The sequence below is a fragment of the Balearica regulorum genome, chromosome 1 (genome assembly GCF_011004875.1).
Source record: "Balearica regulorum gibbericeps isolate bBalReg1 chromosome 1, bBalReg1.pri, whole genome shotgun sequence".
Taxonomy (NCBI): Eukaryota; Metazoa; Chordata; class Aves; order Gruiformes; family Gruidae; genus Balearica; species Balearica regulorum.
The window spans coordinates 130,682,019-130,705,071 of NC_046184.1; the positions used below are offsets into that span (position 1 = coordinate 130,682,019).

Here is a 23,053-nt window from a genome sequence, read left to right on the forward strand (position 1 = left end):
GGGTGCTGATACACAGCACAGCGCTGTGACGGCTGCTATGGAGGAAAAAAAAATATAAAATATATATATACACACACATATATCAAATTCACGGTATTTATTAAAAGCCAGTCCCAGGCAGAGCCCGGCGGGCAGGGCCTGCCCGCTCTGCCCGGGCCCGCCCAACGCGTAACTGTCGCCAGCGGCCCCAACCTCCGCCCCTGAGAGCGGCCGCGCCGCACGGGGCAGAGAGGGACCGAGGGACCGGCGACCCGCCCCGGTGTGGCAGGCGCGGTCGCTGGCAGGCGGCCGGGGCCGCCCGGAGGCGGGAAGGGCGAGGAGAGCCGGCTCCGAGCGGGCCTGCGTGGGGAGCGCATAGAGCATCGCGGTGGAAGGGCCGCGCACGGAGCACCTTCTGTGCCAAGCGAGCCGCGAGTCTATGGTGCTGGAGGACCGCGTGCCTGGGGCAGGCGTGGCCCCGCAGACGCTGGGCAAGCGGCGGTCCCGCTGACGGTCCCGGCTCCGGTCCCAGCCCCGGTCTCGGTGGCGGCGCGACGAGCACCATGCTGGCCACCCGGTAAGGCTCCCCGCGGCGGCGGGGCCGGGGCCGGCGGAGACGCCGCTCCCTGAGGGGAGAAGGTGGCAGTTCCCCCCCGCCGGGGCCCTGGGCCACCGCCGCCCTGCCCGCCCGAGGGGTGCCGTGGCCCGGCCCTGGCCCCGCGGTTGTCTTGTCCTCGTCCGCGCGGGGGGGTGGCCGGGCGCGGTACCGAAAGCTTCCAGCGACGCGCGGCTTCGGGTGATGGCGTCCGGCCTGGTCAGTGCTGGCCCGGGTGCGTGGGCAGCCTCTGTCACCTCGCTCGGCGCCTCTGAATGGCACCGAGCCGGATAAGGTCCCGCGGGGGTGCAGGCTGGGTTGGGCGGGAAGTCATTTGGTGTCTGTACCATGAGATGCGAGTTGGGTCCAGGAGCTGCACAGAGAGTTTTCACTATTGCTGTTCGTGTTGTCTCAGTTAAGGAGAGAGACTACTGACATCTGAGGGGGGTGCTTTTGTGTTTCCCCTTTTACTCTCTTAACTAATCCTGGTATACCTGCAGGCAAAGGAAGCTTGTGTGTACATTATATATATGTGTAGATGTGTACGAGGGATATATATATATATGGAGAGAGAGAGAAATGTGTACTTGGCCCTGCTTTTCCACTGGTGCCTGGGGACTTCCCTCTTTCTTTTTTGAGGTGTAACACCTGCCTCAGCTGAAGAAAATTAAGGGACAGGCAACCCATGTGCCTTGTCAGGATAATGCCGTGAACTATCACAAGGGGTTTTACTCCTGCTGACCCTCTGTGTTGGGTATTTTTTGTGCTACCAGTTTTGCTTGCCTGGAAAAGTCGTACTGGCTACTACCTGTTTGAGCGCACTGAATTGCTGGGCGGATTACATTCTTTGAAGGGTTTCATGGTTGTCCCTTCTTGCTGAACAGCTAAGCAGATTATATCCTGCACTTTAGGCTTGTTCTGAGTTGCAGCACTGCTAAGATGTGGAGGAGAAGACCAGGTTTAGCTGAACGGGACTGTGTTGGAGGCCTTGTGATATGCTTCCTGGGATATTCCATCTTCCACAGCTATGCATGCCAGCCAAGTGCAGAAGTGTATGGTTAGCGTCATGGATAATTTCCTAGATGCACACAGACCCTGTGTTAGGATGTCTGCAGGGTAAAAGCTGATGTTTGGTCTGAGCTATTTGTCCCAGGGCATTTGAACAGTCAGTGAAGAGAACAGTTACCAGCAGCGAACCATTCTTCCTTCCTATTTTCAGATAAGGGCAGATATCAGATGGGATTTCAGCTGGCTTGAACTGTTGTACTGATTGTATCTGGCTAAAAATAAGGAGTGATGTTTCTGAAGTAATCAGTGCCATTCCAAAAATAAATTCCAAATTATTTTAATGGCATTAGGTTTAATGACACTAAATTATTTTGCTCTGCCTATAGGTTGTGCACCATGAGGAAGCTTCCTTCTGTTCTGGCTAGGACACTCACTTCTGGGACCAGCGGCTCCTCAGTGCTTCCTGACATGTCTGAAGGTAAAATACTTGGCTGTGCTTCAGAAGATTTATAAATGTTTCTAAAGAGTTTATTCTTTCAGGTGGTGACCCTTCATGTGTTAATATGGTTTGGATAATGGACATGCCCTTGACTGTTAGTTCATAGTGTCAGTGTTTAAGAAATAGCAGAAAATCACTGTATGTGTTTGGACATTAATGGCAACAAATATGCATAATCATTGAAGTTGCAGATCTAGGGGCTCATCTGGTTCTTCAGTCTTAGAAGAGCATGTGATTCTTTTCTAGAGGGACAACTGCTTCTCAGGTTGGCTCTAGATAGGAAGTCAGTGTTGTGCAGATAGGTACTATGGTGACTGGAGAGAATGGCCAAGAAATGGAGGAACTGAGTGCAAATAATGTCTTACAGAACTTTTAATCTGTCAATACCCTTAATTTTGTAACCGTAGAGAAATCTGTTCATCAGATCAGCAGCATTGCCTCATGAAAATGCTCTTGTCAATAGAGCTTTGTGTTGAAAGATTGTTTTGGCACTCTAATAGGAATAAACTATAATGTTCCTGTTTCAGAAGCTTTTTTAAAAAAGTTTTCTTGTCTTCTGATCCCATGTACTGAGAGGAGGAAAAGAGCTGAACCCAGCTACAAATAATTCCTTCATGGAGTTTTGCTTGTTTCTGAGATCATCTTTTCCCCTTTGTTCTCCAAGTAGAAACCCCAGGTTATCCGTAAAAGAGAAAAGAAGGGTTATTGGTTGTTTTTCATTATTGTTACTAAGTAGTGATTTAGGAGGTTAACAGAGAGAAGCAAGGATACAGAATATTGCATAATTGCAAATATTACTCTGCTCTTTTATTTGGATATTTTATAATGATACCACCTAGAAGGCCAGTAAAAATAATGAAGCAGTGAGGCCATCCTGGCCTTGCCTCTGATTTGTTTCCAAAGAACACTGATATTTTTTGGACTATAATAACTGTAAATATTTCAGATTCTGTTCCAAAGTTGTAACATTTAAATAACATTATGCAAACTTTTGCTGATACATAAACTAGTTTCCTTTAATTTGGTATACAAGCTTTCACAAGACACCAAACACTTAGTAGCTTTTCACGCACTTCCTCCCAACTTTGGGTCCCAGTTGTGAATGCCCTCACTTCTTCATAGCTCTCCCAAAGGCTACACCAAGCAGGACTTTGCAAGTTTTCTCTGAGATAATTCTCATCCCGCTTCCTGAAAAAGGCTCCAGATATTCTTTCCAAAGTGAATAGTGTTTACGTGGTAGTACCAAGTTTGAAACATGGATTGAAATTACACTGCAAACAGATACTTTACAGAGCCAGTAGACAAAGGAACTGGAAAGGTGGCTTTGATGGAAAGACTAACTCAGTTGTAAACACAAAGATGCTGACTCTAAATCAGGCAAGGACAGGTTGCCTACAGTTGCTTATTAAAATTACGGAACGTGTGTGTAAATGGAACTCAAGCAGGTAGAATAATCAGGTAACCCCTCAATAGATGTAATTTGCATTGTTTCTTTTAATTGTTAATCTAACCTGTGTTTTCCACTCCGCAGGACACTTACCCATTCATGTGAATAATGGTGTGTTGTGGTAATCTGTACATATTTTAATATTTGCTATAACACTAAACTTACTCAGCTACTATTTTTCCTTACTTCAGCAGTCATGAAAAATGAATTGCTGTTATTCTTCTCTGTCGACTTGCTTAAAGCCTCTCTGCCTTCAGCGAATGGCTCTGATCTTACTTGTGGCAATATTGTCGTACTAGATCTCTGTCAGCGCACTGTATTTCTGGTGGTGTGCTGAATAACACGTTTCTAGGAGGCTTGTGGGATACAAAATCTCTTAGATAGCAGCTCCTGCGGTACTTAGCTTCATTTCAGACATTTAAATCTGCATCTTTACTGAAGCCCAGACTGAAGTCTATACCAAAACTGGTGGTAAAATACATCTCAGCGGTCTCCCTGAACCTGGGGAGGCACTGGCACAAGGGGGCATGGATCTCATTGGCAGAAATGAATGCAGTGACCTTGTCCAGTGCGCAGCACCGTGCAAATAAACTTGGACCCTGCTGCTCTGGCATTAATGATCCACTGATCACGGTTTAGGAGATACTGTGAAATATGCAACATGATAATGATGGATAAACCCCATTTGCTGTAATTGTTTTGCACATTTAAGACATTTGCCAAATTACAAAAGAGAAAGGGTTTATGGATTTTTATGCTTAGTTGCTTACTTAAATTTCTGTTGTAAGGTAACTAATATCTAGAAGAGCAATAAAGTTTTTCCAGGGGGAAAAAAAGAGGAAAAACTATGTGCTTATGAGTCTGTAAAATGGACTAGATCTAGCTTGGCAACATGTTAGAAACACTTTTACACTTTGTGACTTTTATTATTAAAATAAAAATTACAGCCTGGCGAATGTTTACTTGTATGCCTGAAATTGAAATTAGAAGTATTAAATGGGGCTAGCAGTGTATATACATGTTTGCAGGTTTGGACCTGAGATTTTTTTCAGAGCTTTTTACCTCTTTAGAGTAGAAAAGGAAGATGAACTTAGTTTAGACAAAGAGAAAGTGCTGTTTATTCCCCCTCAATCCCAGCACAGTCTGTACACTGTTGGAAAATTGAGGTTTTGTGTTCTAGAAGCTGTAACAGTGTTTCTGCTAACACTGTGTTGGTCTAATGCATGCTATGGTAGCATCACAGGTGGAGCATGAGTAACAGTACCTATTCTGCTGCTTCTTAAGAAAAAAAGAATCAGGCCTTCCCCCCCTTCCAAAAAAAAATCAACTCTAAGATTTTCAATCAGTTTCTTTCACTGAAAATTTGTTCTTAGAATTAGTAGTGGAACTCTTCTAATTTCAAAACATGTTTTTATCCTAATTTCCTAAAGAAATGAGGCCTAAGTAATCCCTTTTGTCTTTGTCTGCCTGTCTTCTTGTCCCCCTCTTCTTCCAGAACCTTTTGTTGCTTGATGTCAGCCAAAATAGATGAGCACAGATTTCGAAGAGAACCATGTTTCCACAAGCTTTGTGAAAATTGTCTTCCGAATCAGAGGTTGGTCAGGGTGCCAGAGCCAGCGTTGGGGTCAGCCACGGACCGTGGTGTTTGCTGGCAGCTGGCAAGTAACTGGGATCTGTGTGCTGGCTGGCTGGCAGCCCCTTGCCTGCCTCTGGGCTAACCACAGCTCATGCCGGTGCTGGTCTAGACAGCAGGCAAAACAGAAGCAGGCTGGGAGTGTAGGGACAGGAGCTGAGGGTGCCGCAGGGGAAGGAACAAGAAAAAGGAGTTTAGGGGTACTGCGGTGGTGGTGTGGGGGACTTGGGCAGGAAAGCAGCAGAAACTGAAATGACTGTATGGGGAGGGTGGGGGCAGAGCTGAGTGGGTCTGGCTGAGAGAGAGGTATGTGATTTGAATACCTAGGAAATCAGGCTCTGCTTGCTCCAGGGTTCACAGAACAGCTTGAAAAGTGCCAAGCCTGATGATGTCGAATAACCTAAAAGTATAAAGGATCAGTTGGTGAGTCACCAGCAGCCCTCTTTGTGTTTCACCATGAAATTTTGAATTTTTTTGGTAGCCTTTGCTTGATGTGTCCCTAACTATTTTGTCCTAGTATTTGAACCCCCTTGTATAAAAATACTCATAAATAAGCAAGGAATCCATACTATACAATTCTCAACTTTTGTTCTGAGCTTAGGAATTGTTACTGCTTGTTTTCAGATGTTTCCAAATAGCATACATTCACCTGCCTACCCGTGATGGAGTAGTTTGATAGATTTGATGGGACCTTAGCACACTTAATAGCCTAATTCGAGGAAAGAGTAGAAAAACTGCTTAGGCAGATTATTCTTGAAATTTAGGAAAAACTTGTGCAGAACTAGTATTAACTCTGATAGTGCAAACAGTGCCGGAATCAATTTTATAGGCGTGTCTTAACACTGTTCTTTGAGGCTGCTAAAAGTTTAGACCATCAAACCCTGCTGGCAATAGCCAGTCTGCTGACATTACCTGCCCTTCACAGGTGGGGCTGATTAAAAAGTACTCTCCTCATTCCCTGTCTCCCAGCTGTACCATTCCTTTTTATGTTCTTTTATGACTTTCTGATCTGTGTTATCTCCACAGTTTGTTTTTGTTTAGGCTGAAGTATTTCAAATCAAAATTCCTTAATCAGATCTTGATCCGCTGTCTCTTTCAGTTGTTAATTAGCATTGCTGGTGTTTGATTACATTAACAAACACTTGAGATGCCTTCTTTGTTGGCTGTACACAGTAAGCTACGGAATCATGTTACTCAACCCATTATTGTGATATGCCTACTAACAGCATGAGTGAATTTGGCCAAAGTTTGTTTCTGGCCTGCTAGTTGCATGACTTTGCTTAATTTTCCTGTTCTGGGATGAGGATTGCGCCTTTCAGCACCAGGCAACCTCACGTTCATCACCTGCAGAACTAAGTTTGATTTGCTTTGATTTTTTGTTTTTTTTTCAGTGCGGAGCAGATTGAGGGATATAGTGGGAGCATCTACCAACTGGAGGTACAGTGTACATTAAATGTATTTTACTTTATTTGTGAAACCCAGAGTGAGCTCAGGGTTGTGGTAGTGGAAGTTAACAATGTTAGCTTGCTGACTGGGGACGAAAAAAAATCCAGCTAAAAAGTAATGCAGACAAGGTTTCTGAATTGTTACTTTGTGGATCACAAACTTCTGAGATTTCTCTGGCAGATCTTTAGCACCGAAGGAGCAAAATACGTGATCTTGATGCTTACAAGATTCTCCCGTTAGCTTTGAATCTGATGGAAATTTAAGAGCTGTAGAGTCTGATGGATATGTTCTGGTGATGTTACCTCTTGACTTACCTGTTGGTGGAATACCCACATGGTGGATTTGTCCTGCGCTGGATTCAGAGGCAACTGAGCTGGTTCAGCATGAAGCAGGCTGCATTACGAATGGCCTGGCAGCACCCATTGACCATTTTGGAAAATGGTCAGCTTGAGGTCTGTGTCTCCTTAGTCAGGAGCATCTCAGGCATTTCTATGCTCTGCTGTAACTTAATTGTAGATTAATTTACATACAGTTTAAATCACTGATGTTTTGGCTTTATGCAGGTTACCTTCCTCCCTCTTTATTACATTGAATAAGCCAGACTTGACTGTAATCCTCTACTATTAGCAATTCTGAATAAGTCAGTGTAGCAGTCTGGGGGAAATGACATACTGCTGTTTGGTTAGTCCCATATTTATTGTATTGATTGTTGATTTTCTTATGGCTGTGTTTGCTGACCTCTTGTTTCACACTTTGTGCACTGATGGGGGAATGGAGAGGCTTGCCTGGGTAGAGTGTCTGATGTGTCCAGGCCTTCTGACTAGGTTTGTCTAAACAGGATTATAGGCATGCTAAAGAAAACACCTGAGTCTGGGAGGCTGATTTTTGCTCAGTAATACTAGTATCTAAGCATGAGGGGGCTTGAAATTTTTGGTAGGTCAGCTGAAAAGTGCTCTAGAAGCTGATTTTCAAAAAAAAGCCTTTCCTGCAGCCCAGAATGGCTGGCGAGGAAGCATGTCACATTGAAATGTCATCTGAGGAACGAGATTTGAGAGGGCTCCGGTCAAGCCTGATCTTCCATCCATTTCTTTTCCCCTACTGCCCCCACCCTGGAAGGAGAGCAGACTGAAGCCAGGATCACCACAGCAGTGTTTTTCTTAGATAGGTATGTCTCTTGTGCTGTGTAAAATACAGTAGAAATGGTTGGCAGAGTACTGTATGCTTCAACTACTATGAAGAAGAGCCAAGGAACCCATAGCTGAGTGCTTGAGAAGGATGGGTTTGATATGGGGAGGTTTGGAGGACATGGATCATGTAGCTTTTGAGATCCCACTTTTAAAATGGAGTGACAAAAAGGAGATACATGTGGAGACTGAATAGCCAGTGCTTTAGTTGAGTTAGACCACAGAATAACTAAAGAGGACAAGCGTAAGAGAACAGCTTGATGGGGGTGCCAAAATGGGGACTAGGGAAGGATTGATGCACGTACATCTGGATTGCCAGGAGAGGGGAGAGATGCATGTTGGAGGAATGCCTTTGGCCGTTAATTTTGCTAAAAGGAAACTTTGGTCTGTGATTTCTCTTGTAAAGGCCAGTGGCGTTTTGTATTAGAGAGAACTGTCTTGCTTATATATTTGTTCAGATTTTGTACTTAAATTGTAATTAAAACTATTAATCTGTTCATTGCTAATTATAGTCTAGATACAGTTGTGGCCATTTCAGAAATAAATAATGTCATTTCTTAGAAGGTTTAGGGCAGGTATGAGTTAATACTTAGATGAAGTATTGTTACTGCATGCCTAGTACTGCAGTGTGTAACAGTATTTATCTGTTGAAAAATGTTATTGCCTTGAGCCTAATATTTCCATATATTGAAAGCACATTCTGAAGCCGAAGCCAAGAAGAGTTGTGCTGCTGACCTCAGAGGAGCCAAGATGGGACTGGTGAAAACAGAATATAGTTGAATTTTTATTGTTTGGTTTCTGTGTGTTTGTAGATAAATTTCTGATTTACTCTCTGATTAATATCTCTCAAACCTTTCACTGAAAGACCTTGAAGAGAAATCTTTTAAAAAACATAAAGGTGCATCATCTTGGACATTGCATTTAGTATATTCTATTTCTATGCAGTGGCATAACTTCAAACATTAACAACCTTCTGGAGGAGGTGATCTTTCTATTTTCTCTAAACTCTCTAGTAGTCATGTTGCCCAGATGAGGTAAACTGTATTTCATATTTAAAACAAACAAACAAATAACTGAAATTTTCTGCTAGAATTTTACTCTTTCATCATGGATTATTCATATTTTCCCCAAAATTATTAAATAGAAAAGAGAAAATGTAAATATGTTGAAGTGTGACTGCTTTGTACCTCTCCTCTCCCAAAAATAAAACTCAAGCCAAAAAAATCTTCATCTTAAATGGCTAACACCCAGAATTAATCCAAAGTCAAAACTTACACTTTCTTTTTGGTGAAAAGGTTCTTTCTGTTGATTTTGTTTTGTTTTGTTTTTTTTTTAAAATTGGTTTTGTTAAACACAGCGGCACTCAGATCTCAGCAATGCAGCATGCAGTACTGGATGAATGGCACATATCCACAAGTTTAAAATGAAGTTTGGTTACTTAGTGTTTTCTACCTTCTCTTGCTCTATGAAATGGATTCATAGTTTTGCATACTCTTTGGCTTTATGCTGGAACTGTTGCATGTGTAGCCCTTAGGTTTTTAATGCTTTATTATTGATTCTAGGGATGTTATGAAATACTTGCTTTGTTCAGTCAGGTTGTACTTTTAAGGGGAGGGAACTTTGGAGGAACAGGTAAGAGTGAATGCTGGGCAAGGTTGTTCTATCTTGGAGATACTTGTGCAAGGAACCAGCGTGGTAGATCAGGGAAAAAAAAAATAAAGTGACATTATGTTGGCCCTTACTCCCTTGTGAGTGTTGCAACCCCTCTGACTTGGTGGTGCTGGAAAACCAGCTCTGAAGGGGTAGTGCTCTGTTTTCTGTAATGTTTCTTTCCATAACTATCCTGTATGGTCCTAAGACAACTGGGTAGGAAGAGAGAGGGAAATAGCTTAATTTTCCTTTTCTTTTAGTTTGCTAATTTAGTGTATACTGTGTGGACTGATGCTGTAAAGGGAGGAGTCACCTGTGGATGATAGCAAGTCTTAGCAGATTAGTTCTCTCTGTTGTCATTACTAAGCAGCACTCTACATCTGCTTTACTTCTTGGGAGAGATTGTAAGTTGACAGTCAGTCCTTTAAAATAGGCACTGTAGGAAGAGTTGTGATACAGTAGCTATGGAAGACATGAATATGCACAAAACCTGATATGTTAAATTATGTCTGATTTGTTCTTTTCAAGGGCAACCATTTTGGTAGCATTCAGAATTAGATAAAATTTGGTCATCTCTTTAGTGTGAAGTATCTGCTTGCCACACATACACAAAACTATTTAAAACTTTTCTGCAGTGGTCTTGCTTAGCATATCTGATTATGTGCATTTCGCTTTCTCTTCAAGACACGCTTACTGTGTCTTGCTATTTTTACTACTTTTTTGTTTTCATTTTGATAATCTTTAGTGTGACATCTTTTAGCTAGAGTTGCAGTTCTGTTGTCATACTGCAGACAGAGGTTTTTTTTTTTTTTTTTCTTACCAGGGATCACGTACAAGCAATGCAAGAAAGAAAAGCTCTTCATACTTTACTGGCAAAACGGCAGGAAGATCTCCCTCCTAGGAGAATGAAAGATAGCTACTTGGAAGTTATTCTGCCTCTAGGAAGTCAACCTGAAATAAGAGAAAAGTATCTGAATGTACACAACAGTGTAAGGTAACAAACCAACTGTGTTACACATACAAGAAAGTGTTAACTTTCATTTACTATGGGTGTAGATGTAAGTAGTTAATTGTCGACCCTCCTCGTACCTTACAGGTTTGGAAGGATACTTGAAGATCTTGACAGTTTAGGAGGTACGTATCTGTGCTCTTGTAAAGAATGCACAAGTAATGCAGACAAGGTGAGTCTGAGTACTGTGGAGTGCTATTTGGTATGATACAGTACAACCTCAGAGAGGGAATCCCATCAATGCGCTATCTTGAAGGGGAAGGAAAACAAGGAAAGATACTGATGCTGAAAGAGAAAGAAGGGTAATAAAAAAGAGACAGAAGCAAAACTGCTCAGCCTCAGCCAATTTTGTAAAGGATCAGCTACAAGAATAATTTACTGAGAAATGATCCTAGGTTATGAATCTGCATTGAGTGTTAAAACAAAGAAAATTAAATTAAAATTAAAACGTATGATTTTTCTCTTAAAAAACCCCCACAGAACAACACACAAAATCCAACAGATAGGGAAGGGCAAATATTTTAATCTTCCCTTTGGGGAGAAGAGAGTATAAGCTGCACAGAAGAGAATGTATCCATTGAGAACAAATGAAAAACACTTGGTAAGGATTCTTGGGTTCTGTCTCCGAATTGATGTTAAGGGTAGAAACAACTAAGTTGTTTCATGAGTTAGCTTTCTTAAATTTTTTTTCTCCTTTTCATTTATTCATGGTCTTTAAAAGTTCAAGATCTTTGACTTTTGTGTTGCAGCTAAAGTGCGTGCTACGTTGTTAATACAACTTGGAGATGCTTGTCTCTTAAAATGTCACCAGGTGACTTCCTTCTTCAAAGGTCTGTAGCTGGTTGGGAGCATTTTGATGGAGGTTTTTGATAAAGAATAAGTAAGGGGAAGTTCTGAATGGAACAATTTTTTTGTCAGAAAAGAAAGGCCTTTTATGGGTCCAGATGGGCAAAATTGAGTAAGGCAAAGAAACGAATGCATGTCACCTATCAAAGATAGACAAAATAGCTAGATGATTTATATTTCTTTCTGGAATGTGGAAGATACTGGCTTCAGTACCTGTCCTGAATTAGAAAAGAAGACTTGAAATTATTGTCTGCCCTCCGTTGGCGGATGAGCCTGTTTTTCATTCCGTGCCTTGCTTATTTTCCCTGGAAATCTGTGAAGATCTTGGGTGTTTCCTGTTGCAGCGCAGAATGTCGTTGCCTTGTTTGTAGTCATACTGGGCTTCAGTCAGTTCCCCTGGGCATGTATTGTTTTGGGTTAATCAAGATTCTGTTGCAATTACACAATATTCAGGATGGTGGTCAGCAGTTTTCACAGGAAAATGTAGCGTTTCATCCTCCCCTCAGTATATTCTGTGATCTCAGCAAATGTACTACATAAAGGTCTGGTGGACGTCCAGTTTTTTTGTCTTTGGCAAAAGGATTCTGATGAATCCCATTCAGCCTCTTACTAATCATACTGATGGCATGAGTTGATAGGCATAATGGTTTTTAGAATTGTGACTTTAGTAATGTAGTAATTTAGTAATTTTCCTTCTCTCATCTCATTAAGTACAAACTTTTGATTGTGGAAATCTGTGTTGAGTGAAAATCATGAGAGTACTAGAAAAACAATCTTTGCAGCCTTGTATTACTCTAAGGAGTCTGTTTACTTGGATATGCTCTTGTGAGCAGAGCTAATTAATTTAAATAGCGGTTTGGCCAGTAGTAATTACAGTGTGATAAATACCTCTGACTATGCTTTTATGCCTGTAAGGCACAGTTTATCTAATCTACACCTCTTTAAAGAAATCAGTATTTGAAAATAGGTTCCTAGATAGCATGTATACTCGGACAACCTGCATTAACTCAAAATAGAAGGTAGGAAGGATCTGAGATGGTGGGCTGCAGGAGTAAAGGGAACAGATTAAGTGGGATTGCAAGTAGAGGGGTGTTGGCTTGATTTAAAGTGCTCAGCTAAACTTCTCTTTGTAGTAAGTAAATGTGCATATAGCTGAGACAGCTACTGAATCACTGTTTTCTTTATAGCAATCCTGTGAGTCACATACATGAAAATGTGGAACTTATGTGCACACATACAAACATGATACTTTAGTTTTGGAGGTACTTCTCATGCTTCACAAAGATGGCTTTGATCTGCTCTACTAAAGTTTTTGTTGAAGTATAGGAGAACTGAGAGCTAACTCCCATCTTTGGTCTCTCCACAGTTCTCATTTGTTACACTCACACCAAGCAGGAAATGCAGCCAAGGTCTCCCTTATCAATAGTTACAGCTCTGGTGGATAAAATCAGTAAGTGGCAATTTCATCAGTAGAAATGGCTCTATCTGTTTGTCTTAGTCTTTCAGCAGCTGCCGCCTTCCCATGGTTGTTACTGAAGATACCTTCTTACCTCTCCTGCTTAGTTCACTTCATCTTGTTTTGGCTTTGAACTCTGATTGCTGTGGCTTTTGTTGAAGGGAGAGGAAGAGGGTTTTGTAGATGTTTTTCAGCATTTCTGATTTCCTTTCCTTTCAAAATCTGACTTTCATGCTTTCTGCACTTCCGTGTTTGGTTTTATTTTGAGTTTCTTAGCTTCATTATTGAACAGTGTTTGTTCTGGTGGAGCTGGGCCTTGCTTGTGTCACGTGTTCTGCTGAAGACCTCTGCGGGTCTGCCATCCATCTGCCACTTGTACGCCGTCTTCTTCCTCCTGTTCTGGCTTTAGAAGTCTGATGAGACAGAAACTGCAGGCTGGCAGTGTGGTCCCTTGCAACAGCTCTCTTTTCTGGATTGTCTCTGTGTGTGTGTGTTGACACTTCCAGAACTGAAAAAGGTCTTTGAGAATCCAGTCTTTCTAATATTAGATGTCCCCAGTAACATCTAATGTTTGTCTTGTAGATTTGTGCAAGAAGATTATATATCCAGACTGTGACATTAAATTCACAGGCAATGTTTCTTGGGTTGGAAGGACCTCAATGGAAGTGAAGATGCACATGCTGCAGGTTAGTTCCTGTGACTTCTCTCCATTGTACGACAGTTATGAGGTGCTTCAGGGTGAATTCTGGATGATGACATTAGCAGTCTAAATGATATTTTCTAGAACAACTGATTTTGAAGGGCTTGAAACAGCCCTAGTGTTTCAAGACCAAGATGACTTCCAGTAGTCTAGGTCCAGCTAGATACTCTGTTGCTAATCTTTCTGTCAAGACATGCATTTTTCTTAACCAGCATTTTGGAATTAAACAGGAACACAGTACTCCTACGGTAAAAGTAGGTGGCTCTGCATTTTCTTAAAGAAGGTTCTCCCTGCTTTTGAAAAACTTTGTTTTCCTTATATTTATACATTTTATATATTTGTAAATTTTAATGTTGGTATTCAGATTCAGTATTAAATTGTATCTCTTGTGTTCATCTTATCTACTGTATAGCATAATTATTGTAATATGTATTAAATTCTAAATAATAGAAAATAAATTAAATGAAGAGTGTTCCCAGGCTACACTGTGCAGGAGCAGAAGGAATATTAATAATTCAATTAAAAAATCCTTAACTTTTCTATTGACTATTTACTGTCAGTTGAACAGCTAACTGAAATATTAATTCAGTAATTTAATTACTTAGAGTAAGAAAGATATGCTATAAGCAACCAAAGTGGTATTAGTGGCTACTAATTCAGATAGGTAAATATTTATTGATTCAGTTTGTCTCCTTAAGTAAAGTCTCTGCTGTAGAAGATAATGTTACACCTTTGTGTAACCTCTGAACTCCTGCTGGTGCTGGCATTAGCAGTAATTTGTTTTTGACAAGAAATTGTTGTTTTGGCATTTCTCAGAATAAAGGGCAAGTGGGTCCTTTTACAATGCCTGTGTTGATTTCCTCCTGCCCCCCAGATGAAACTAGTTAATAAGCATTCCCTGCTTACTGTTCACATTGCAGAATTCCTGAAGCTAGAGTTGTGTCACCAGTTCGATAGATCTTGGAAGGAATGACAGAAAGTGAAAGTAAACAACATTAACAGTGGGATCACATAGTTGATGTCAACTGAATAGCTTGCTAAGCACATTTACAGCTTTAGAGTTTAAAAATATAATTTTTTCCTGTCTGTCTCAGCTACATGATGGTGATTACAGCCCCGTGTTAGATGCAACCTTTGTCATGGTGGCCCGGGATCCAGAAAATAAACGGTAATTTGTGGGACGGGAAAATAGTCTTCAGACTCTTGCTATGGTAAAAACAGCAAATGTAGCAGCTTGCTATGTATGCATAGAAATCGTACAGTGTAGGTGATAAATAAATCACATAGTCAATGTTTTCTGCTGGTAAGTGTTACTTTCCTGGGGCAAGCTTCAGAGCATTGACTTCAGCAGTCACATATACTGGGGATTGCTGTTAGTCTTGGGATCGGACCATTTTCTTTAATAGATTTTCTCTATGTTTGAATGACTGGCCTGGTGAACATAGAAGTGAATGAGTTGGCTAGAAACCCACCTGCATTCTACAATAGTTGTTAGAATTAATTGCTTTCTTGCCCTAAAAGAAATGAAAGGGTTGAGTCTCAATGGTTAAGTGGCCTTTGAGTGAATAATGCCATTAATTCCCTAATAGACACATGATAGGTGTCATCAGAATAACTCAGCCTAAAACTTGTTTAGGTAAGTAACATGGAACTGATGAGTATTCTCACAGAACTAAAACAAAATGAACTTTCTTATTTTTCTGATTTCATTCTCTCTGTAATTCCTTAGTCATTAAACTAACAGACTGCTCAGTTTCAGCTTTGGGTTATGTGATTCCAGCAATAGAAAAACCTGGTTCTATTTCTTACCTTTTTCTTGTATAGCCTGCAAAAGTAATAATTTTCTGTTTCTAACTAGTTTAAATAATTGCCGGTATTTAATGAAGAGGGATATGTTTAATGAAGGGGTTTTGCTTAACATAATTATTTATTCCTGATAATATTATAAGTAGTTATTAGGTTGGTTTCCTTCAGATTTATGAGATATTTTTTAGAACTCATTAGCATACTATACATTTAAATATATATATATGTGTATATATACACTTATGATTCTCATTTAAGGACTTATTTTGCAAAAGCATTACATCAAACCTGATGGAATTATATACTAGCAGATGGACTAAGGACAAGCCTACATGGACTTGTGCAGATAGATTAAAAACTTCAGTGGCTGTTCTTCAAGCCACTGCGTTTTGGAAGCATTCTGTCCATAGAAGCAGGGTATTTATTCTGTGTGAGGTAAAAACCTTTCAGAGAGGTACAGGGTATGTTAGGTTGTTATAGTGCCACAGAAACATGGTTGTATGGCTTTTGGACTATAGCAAACTTGCATCTCGGCAGCTTGGGGCTTGGGCAGGAGAGCTGATGTAGATGTGTCCTGAGCTGAGGAGAGGGAGAATGACCTCTGCGATGGAGAAGGAACTGGTGTGTCTCCAAAATACGGAGCGTTAGCAAACTGGGAAAGAGCAGTTTGTTCCAAGAGAAAAGGTCCTCTCTGCGTGCCTCTTGTCACCAGCTCAAGTAAAGGTAGAGGTGAACTGTTCAGCAAAAATAATAATTGGAAATTATGGGGAAGAATGGCTTGCCTTGTGAAAAGAAATAATTAAATGTTATATAATTAGGTTATTTGTGCAGTAAAATAAACATACAAATTTGTACTCAAGGCAACCTCATATCATCTTCTTTGATAAGTAGTACATGTGGTAAACAGCTTTTGGCTGTTGATAAGCCTGTCATGGGAACGTGTAGATTATAAGAACACTTGCTAGCTACGGCACTGTGCTCTTTCTATTCCAGGAGGAATGATATCGTTCAAGTTTTGTGTATCTCTTTTAGACTATGATGGATCATCGCATCTTCACTTGCTGAGTTTCTAAGCAGCTTTCTGCTTGAATAATCTTAATTATAACCTATGGGTACAGTTTTAGCTCTTTAAGCCATGCATCTGTGCTTCTTACTCTTTCTCAGTTATACTGGATAGTAGTTGGATCATTTACCACCTTCTTCAGAGTTAAAGCTAATATGATATTCTCTTGGTGGCTGCCACATAACCTGAAGTGTATCTTTTCATCTTGTAACGTGTATGTAAGCAAACATGGAAGACTGTTATAAAATATTCACAGGACAAATTCTTATATTGCTTGTAACTTAAAGAAAAATTCCTGTCCGTAGGCCAGCATTTGTTAATCCACTTGTTCCTGAGACCCCCGAGGAAGAAGAAATCTTCAAGCAAGGGGAATGTATGTCATACTTCCTGGTAGTATGCGCATCTGCTTCAGGTTTAACTTAGTAGCTGGAAGGAAGTAGACTTCAGAAGTTCTGCTGCTTAGAAATGCTCCTAATTTGTTTAAAATAAGTTTTTCGTTCTGTCTCGTGTGTCAGTAGTGTAAGAGAGTTTAAAAGCCTGCTGTCGCATTCATGGAAATACTTTGGCTAAACTGACAGACAGGGGCACTCCTGATGTGCCCTGCACCCTGCTAGACTTCCCTGTTTCTGGGGTGCTCACCCCACTTCAGATCTGAGTGCAGCACAGGCTTTCCTAACACTCTGGCTGATTGATTGCCCCCATGGTGGGTCTGCTAGGTGCATCACAGCTCCTTACATGTGCCCATGTTCCTTTTGGAAAGAAACTTGGAGAAAGAAAGGGGGAGAGCAGGGGAAGGAGTGTGTAGCTTCATCTTGTTTTGTTTCAAGCTGGGATTTTAAAGCAGAGAATGAGAGACACATAAAAGACGGAATAAACTGAACAGTAGATCTTTTAGGGTAAAATTTCAATCATTGTGGCCTATGGTAGTAAGTTCTGTCGTAAATTTGCGTTCTTGTACCATTGGCAAAACCTGAAGAAGATTGTTTGTTCTGTAGGGTTTCTTGTTATGTTTTTCTGTACTTTGAGGGGAGTACTTAAGTTTTCTGTAGCAGGGGTTGGTGAGTATCACAGTATATGTATAAAAGGTCCTCATCACACTGTTGAGGTAACAGTGAACTTAGACCTTATTTTTAATTCCATGTAGTCAATTCTAAAAGTCAAATTTTTGTTTGAATCTATGGGACTGTGAAGTTACAGTTTTTAACTTACGGGGGGAAAAGGAAAAAAGGAAAGAGACAGCTGATTCCAGGTTAAAATTTCCAGAGCCAAGTCAAATGGTTTTGTTTTTTTGTTTGAATTCTAATGTGATTTTTTTTTTTTTTGGGTTTTTTTGTATAGTGAACAAGCTGAAGAGGATTGATTTCAGCACTGCCTCCTTACTGAAAATGGCTCCCACTGCAGAAGAAAGAAACATTATTCATGACATATTCCTTAATACGTTGGACACAAGGCAAGAAGGGGAGGCGTGGAGGAGAACTGCAGCCTTATGAGAGGGAAGAGTAATGTGCCTTTTGAGTGGTTGCTCTAAGAGGGTAGTCCGGAATAAATGCATGCGTTTTGTTTTGCCATTTGGCGATTTGAATTCTGGGGCATTTTATTTGAAACCCAGGTACAAAATTTAATATGACATCTATGCCTCTTAAAAGAGTCTTCTGTCATTCAGGAGCATTGAAAGTGACAGTGTTAGTACAAAGAGCTTCTGAGCAAGCTGTTAGGGATAATCTTGAACATTAGCAGAAGAAAGATCAGGAGTGTAGGCTTATTGCAGTAGGAAATCAAAGTATCACTTCAGATAAGGCTTCAAGGTCAGTTGGAACAGTTTTTAGTGATAGCATTTCTTGGTTTTGAGGTTTGTTTGTTTTGGTGTTTTTTTTTTCTTTTAGTGTGTGTCTGCATTTACTATTTGTGCATTTTTGACTTGCTGAATTCTGCTAATGTGGCCTATAAAGTTTATTGTCTCTTCCAAAGGACAGTAAGTTTCCGGAGTCGTAAATTACCACCCAATTCAGTGTGGATGGAAGATGCAAAGCTAAAAGGCCTACAGATTTGCCATCCTCAGGTATTTTGAAAAATATTAATGAATTATAGAAACAGTTACTTATGAATTGTCTTGTAAGTCTAGTCAATCCATTATTTTCTTTCAGTTCTGCAGTCCTTGCAATGTATTTAGAGCTTAGTATCTTTTGCCATTTTTGTTATCTGTATGGATTGCCACTGTGAATTAGAAGATTTTTAATTACTTTGTTTTCTTACCAGACTATTCATTTCATGCAAAGTGTGTAAGTTAGGCTTCTGGTTGCTGACTCAATTTTGAGTTTTTATCTTATGTTGTCAAATGAGTCAGATGAGCTCCTATTAAGAACAGTTGCCTCAGCCATTTTGACTTTTATGTATATGTATATTTCAGTAGTGCTTTTTATACATTCAGATACTGTGAATTCTGTTAAATACTGTGAATGAAGTATTCAGACTTCAGACACAATGCTTTGAGAACAATATGTGTAACGTATCAGTTTGAATTTTGTTTCTACATACAGGAACGGAACATCTTCAATAGGATCTTTGGGGGTTTTCTCATGAGAAAGGCATTTGAACTGGGATGGGCAACTGCTTGCAGTTATGGGTGAGTTGTAGAGCTGCAGTATTTATATAGTCCAGAGCACTCTGCACATATACAAAGGTTGGGAAGCTGAGCTCACCAACCTAATGACAGTTTGAGTGGAAAGGACCTAGGTGTCTAGTAGAATCTTGCACTATTAGTGCACAGCACTGTTTTATGTGGAGCATCTGTTTGTATTTACCAAGAGATTTGCATCTTGCTCCTTGGAGCTTGGTTTTTAAGCGTTACGTGTCAAGATAGAAAATACATCCTTCTTCTATTTTCTTTTATCATACCAAGCTATTGAGATTGACTTTTGAAAATATGTTTTCTTTCTAACCATATAAAATAGACGTTCTATCAAATAAATATTATAGCTTTTCATTCTGTACATGAGAGGAATGGTTTCTGAACAACTTCTAGTAACTGCTTGGGCTTAGAAAGTGTGACCGAGGTCATTACCGAGCAAAGATCTATGCAGAAGTTTAATGCTGATAGAAGGTGAAGTGTTATATGCCAGTGCTTGGAAAACTGAGGCCTAAGCAATGATGGCATGAAGATTGCCTAGCGAGTGTAAGTCATGAGACGCAATAATGATACAATAATGTATCCTTAGAGAATGTGTATTTCTATGCATGTGAGAGATTTCTTCTGGTTATTTTTGTCTTGGGTGATGACATAATTCTTTAGCACTTCCTGTGGCCTGTGTTTAAGAGAGAAATCTATTTTCTAGTAACCCTTCATTAACATGCTGACAATTAAATATTTGAAATTTCTCCAAGCACCCTTGTTATTCTTGAGGAGAAATTTCTCTTTTTCTTGCTCAGGGGTTCCAGACCTTTTATTGTATCCGTTGACGACATCATGTTTCAGAGGCCAGTTGAGGTTGGATCTTTATTACTGCTTTCTGGACAGGTAAGAGTTGATTTCTTTTTGAAAAGGAGAAAAACTTATCTTTGCTGTAGTCACTGTTAGTCACTGATAATGAACAATGCATTATGAGAGTGTGTGACTTTTCTTGTTAAATAGTGCAGTGAAGTCTGTTATGGTTTTTCAGTGCCACTGATAAATTACGACCTATAACTCTTCTTTTAACTGTGTAGGTCTGTTACACAGAAAAAAACTACATCCAGGTCCGAGTACACAGTGAGGTTTATGATGCAGATACCAGGGAGCACCAGACAACCAATATCTTCCATTTTACGTTTATATCAGAAAACGAAGTCCCACGAGTTGTCCCCAAAACTTATGGAGGCAAGTATCCAATTAATGCATTGTCATCATAACTCTGCAGACAAGACGGCTTGCTTTCTGTAGGAACATTGGTCATTTTACTGGGTGAACTATTGGCATTTGAATAAGCTAACAGGATTTCATGGCAAACCACATTTATTTTATGCTTTGATGACAGTGTGGAATTCTTTGTAATCTTACCCTTCTGTGTAGCTGCTTTAGTACTGACAGGAAGTTACTAATGCGGTTCTCTCATTTCTCCACCTTATTTCAGAGTCCATGTTGTATTTAGATGGGAAGCGACACTTTGCTGCCATCATGAAAGAAATCTGACACACACTGAAAATGCCGCATCAGCGGTGTAGCAGCGTGACGTCTTGCAAAGAGCTGTCACCAGAGATGGCTAACAGACAGGTGCTTGCAACACTGAAAAAAAAAGCACCCCAAAACAGAACCCAAACCCCACAACAAAAAATGCCTTTTTAGTGCTATTTATGTATTTGCATATATTTGGATTTTTTTATTCTCTGATACTCGGATTTGTTGAAATCTACTTTTAAGTGCTAATGCTAGGAAAAAAGGATGAAAAAATGCAATCGTAAGCTTTAGATAGCTTCTCTCTGTCTGCTTTGAGAGATCTCATTAGACCTTTGCTGTCTTGTCACCATCTGCCTTTTTTCCCTTAGTAGCTCTCCTTTGTTTTTCCCTGATAAGGGATAGAAATTCTGTTAGAAAAATGTGTGAAATAAGTAAATACATACAGATGAAGCTATTTGACCTACATTCTTGTGTAAATCAAGTTTAGGGTTGTCTTTTTTTTTTTTTTTTTTTAAACAAGGACACATGCATCTGGGCTGCTCAGAAGTTACTAGTGTGTGCACAATGTAAAGCAGGTGTTTCCCATCAGCTGGGGTTTTACAAGGTCGTTGCAGCTTCTGTGTTGGAAGGTTTCATGTTCCCTTGGGAGGAGACTGGTTTTTGCAATGAAATGAGGTGGCCAGATGGTCTCTTCTGGCATTCTGTTTGTGTATAGCCAGTCCTTGCCAGTCTCTTCTAATTTTTTTTTTTTTAAATATAACTGTGAGTTCCTTAATGAACTATTTCTCCAGGCCTGTAGAGCAGAGATCTGATTGGTGAGATTGGGTGGGACTGGGAAATGGTATTGTAGAGCAGAACATTTTGGTTTGTTAGGGATTGGGAGCAGAGAAGGTAAAATGCTGCTCAAATGGTAACAGTTGTGTTTGATGCTGACTTAGGGGTCCAGAGAATCTGTGTTGAGCAGCTCCTAAGTCAGCTGCTGAATGGTGGGAGCATTTTTATCTCCCTGAGGGGTGGTTCAGCTTGAGGACAGCCTCCTCACTTGAATTATTTGTCTGGTTCCTCAGTAGACTGTAATGAAATATGAGTATTGCACAGCTTTAAAGGTTGTCACGTTTGCCTGTGAAGGACTGAGTAATTCCCCACCACAGAGGGGACACCACGGTGGATGTACTGTGGCATGTAAGTAACAGGAAGAAAAAGTACTCAATACTGAAGTGCTTCTGATGTAGTGGAGAAAGTTTTAATAATCTCCCAAAATCTGGCAGATGAAGCCCAACATCCTGAAATTGGGAAGGTGATTAGTCACAAACACAAAATTGGACCTCTGATACCTTCAAATTAAGACTGATACCCTGTCTGATCAAGACACCCATAGAGGAGTAGTTGGGCTCAGTGGTAGGATGAAATATGATGTCTTATAATACACAAGAATAGACTCCAACTTCCCTGCTAGGTTTAAAATCTTTTGAAATCAAGAAACAGCAAGTAGAAACGATGTGACTTGGCACAGATGCATGAAATAGGTTGATAAAAGAAAGCAACCCGTTGAAATTTTATTTCTGAGTAAGAAAGCTTGAGAAAGTCACAATTAGGACCAGCTTCCTTTGGTGCTAGGATGGTGTGAAGTTCGTGGCTCCTAACAGCTGATTGCTATTCATATGAGGAGAGTGAGCACTGTAGTAACCAGCATGTTCTGCATCAGCCTTCCCTTTCTAAGATCTGGCTGCCTGTATTTCTAAGTTAGGGAGCTTACTGGTGGAGGCACAGGGGTGTTGCCTGAGCCGGATCAGATCAATGTGTTGCAGTGATAGGAAGCTCCTCGTTGCTTACGTAGAGTTTCTCTCTTCAGCCATGCTGCAGTGCTGACTCAGCTGTATGATGGTTAATCTTTATTGGTTATGACGCTGTGGATATATATATATCCACAATATATATATATATTGTATTTTCTGTTTGTCTCCTTTTTAACACTCTTTGGAAGCTGAATATACTTGACTGACCACAGAAATAAAGAACTGCAATTCTATCCCAGCTTCTCCCCTGCCTTGCTGCATGGATCGCTGTTGGCTATTAAAAAATAAGTAGGAAGGCAGGAAGTGGAGGGATCTATTTCAGAACTATGTATTACTCCTGAGTACCTGCAAATTTTTGTCATTGACCCAGTCTGGGTCCTACCTCGGTCACTTTTGTATAACGTTTGCAAGTTAAGGGGGTACCAAGTTCTTCCTCTGCTGCCTTTTCAGCTGTATTTAAATACGAATTTATCATAATTTCAAATTCAGCCTTCAGGAAGGGATTGGAGAGGAGAGAAAGAGGTAATAGAGTAGGGAGCAAGGCGTGACATCAGAACGTCTGGACATAGTGAAGAAGATGAATCCTGCAATTGAAGATGCTTAGAAGAATTAGTGTGTTTTCAGAGTTCATGCTGACTTAATCACATACCACAGTCACAGTAGTTACAGAAATGTATATACAGTCATACAGAATGTGTGTGTGTGTGTATATATATAGATATGTAAAAGATATAAAATATATATAGTAATAAAAAGAAAGATACAGAATATGTGCTTACATATTTT

At 40.4% G+C, this 23,053-nt stretch overlaps 1 protein-coding gene across 3 annotated transcripts; it reads left to right on the forward strand.

Moving 5' to 3' along the window:
- The first annotated feature begins 161 nt into the window (after positions 1-161).
- ACOT9 (acyl-CoA thioesterase 9) lies at positions 162-22,500 on the forward strand. 3 transcript variants are annotated; one of them, XM_075775199.1, is made up of 16 exons: positions 162-556; positions 1,969-2,060; positions 3,613-3,639; positions 6,553-6,598; positions 10,265-10,435; positions 10,538-10,575; positions 12,663-12,746; positions 13,335-13,438; positions 14,547-14,620; positions 16,627-16,694; positions 17,660-17,771; positions 18,290-18,380; positions 18,859-18,944; positions 19,748-19,835; positions 20,024-20,174; positions 20,428-22,500. In XM_075775199.1, exons 1-16 carry the CDS (start codon positions 543-545, stop codon positions 20,484-20,486), a joined length of 1,305 nt encoding a protein of 434 aa, XP_075631314.1. In that variant the 5' UTR covers positions 162-542; the 3' UTR covers positions 20,487-22,500. The 3 variants fall into 3 exon arrangements, with proteins under 3 accessions (XP_075631314.1, XP_075631330.1, XP_075631321.1); XM_075775215.1 differs by lacking the exon at positions 3,613-3,639 and adding an exon at positions 8,486-8,550; XM_075775206.1 differs by lacking the exon at positions 3,613-3,639.
- Positions 22,501-23,053: the final 553 nt, after the last annotated feature.

Coding starts and splice junctions, on each gene's coding strand:
- ACOT9 (XM_075775199.1), top strand. Junction 12,747..13,334: donor AGCTCTGGTGGATAAAATCA/GTAAGTGGCAAT, acceptor TTTGTCTTGTAG/ATTTGTGCAAGAAGATTATA. Junction 18,381..18,858: donor TACAGATTTGCCATCCTCAG/GTATTTTGAAAA, acceptor TTCTACATACAG/GAACGGAACATCTTCAATAG.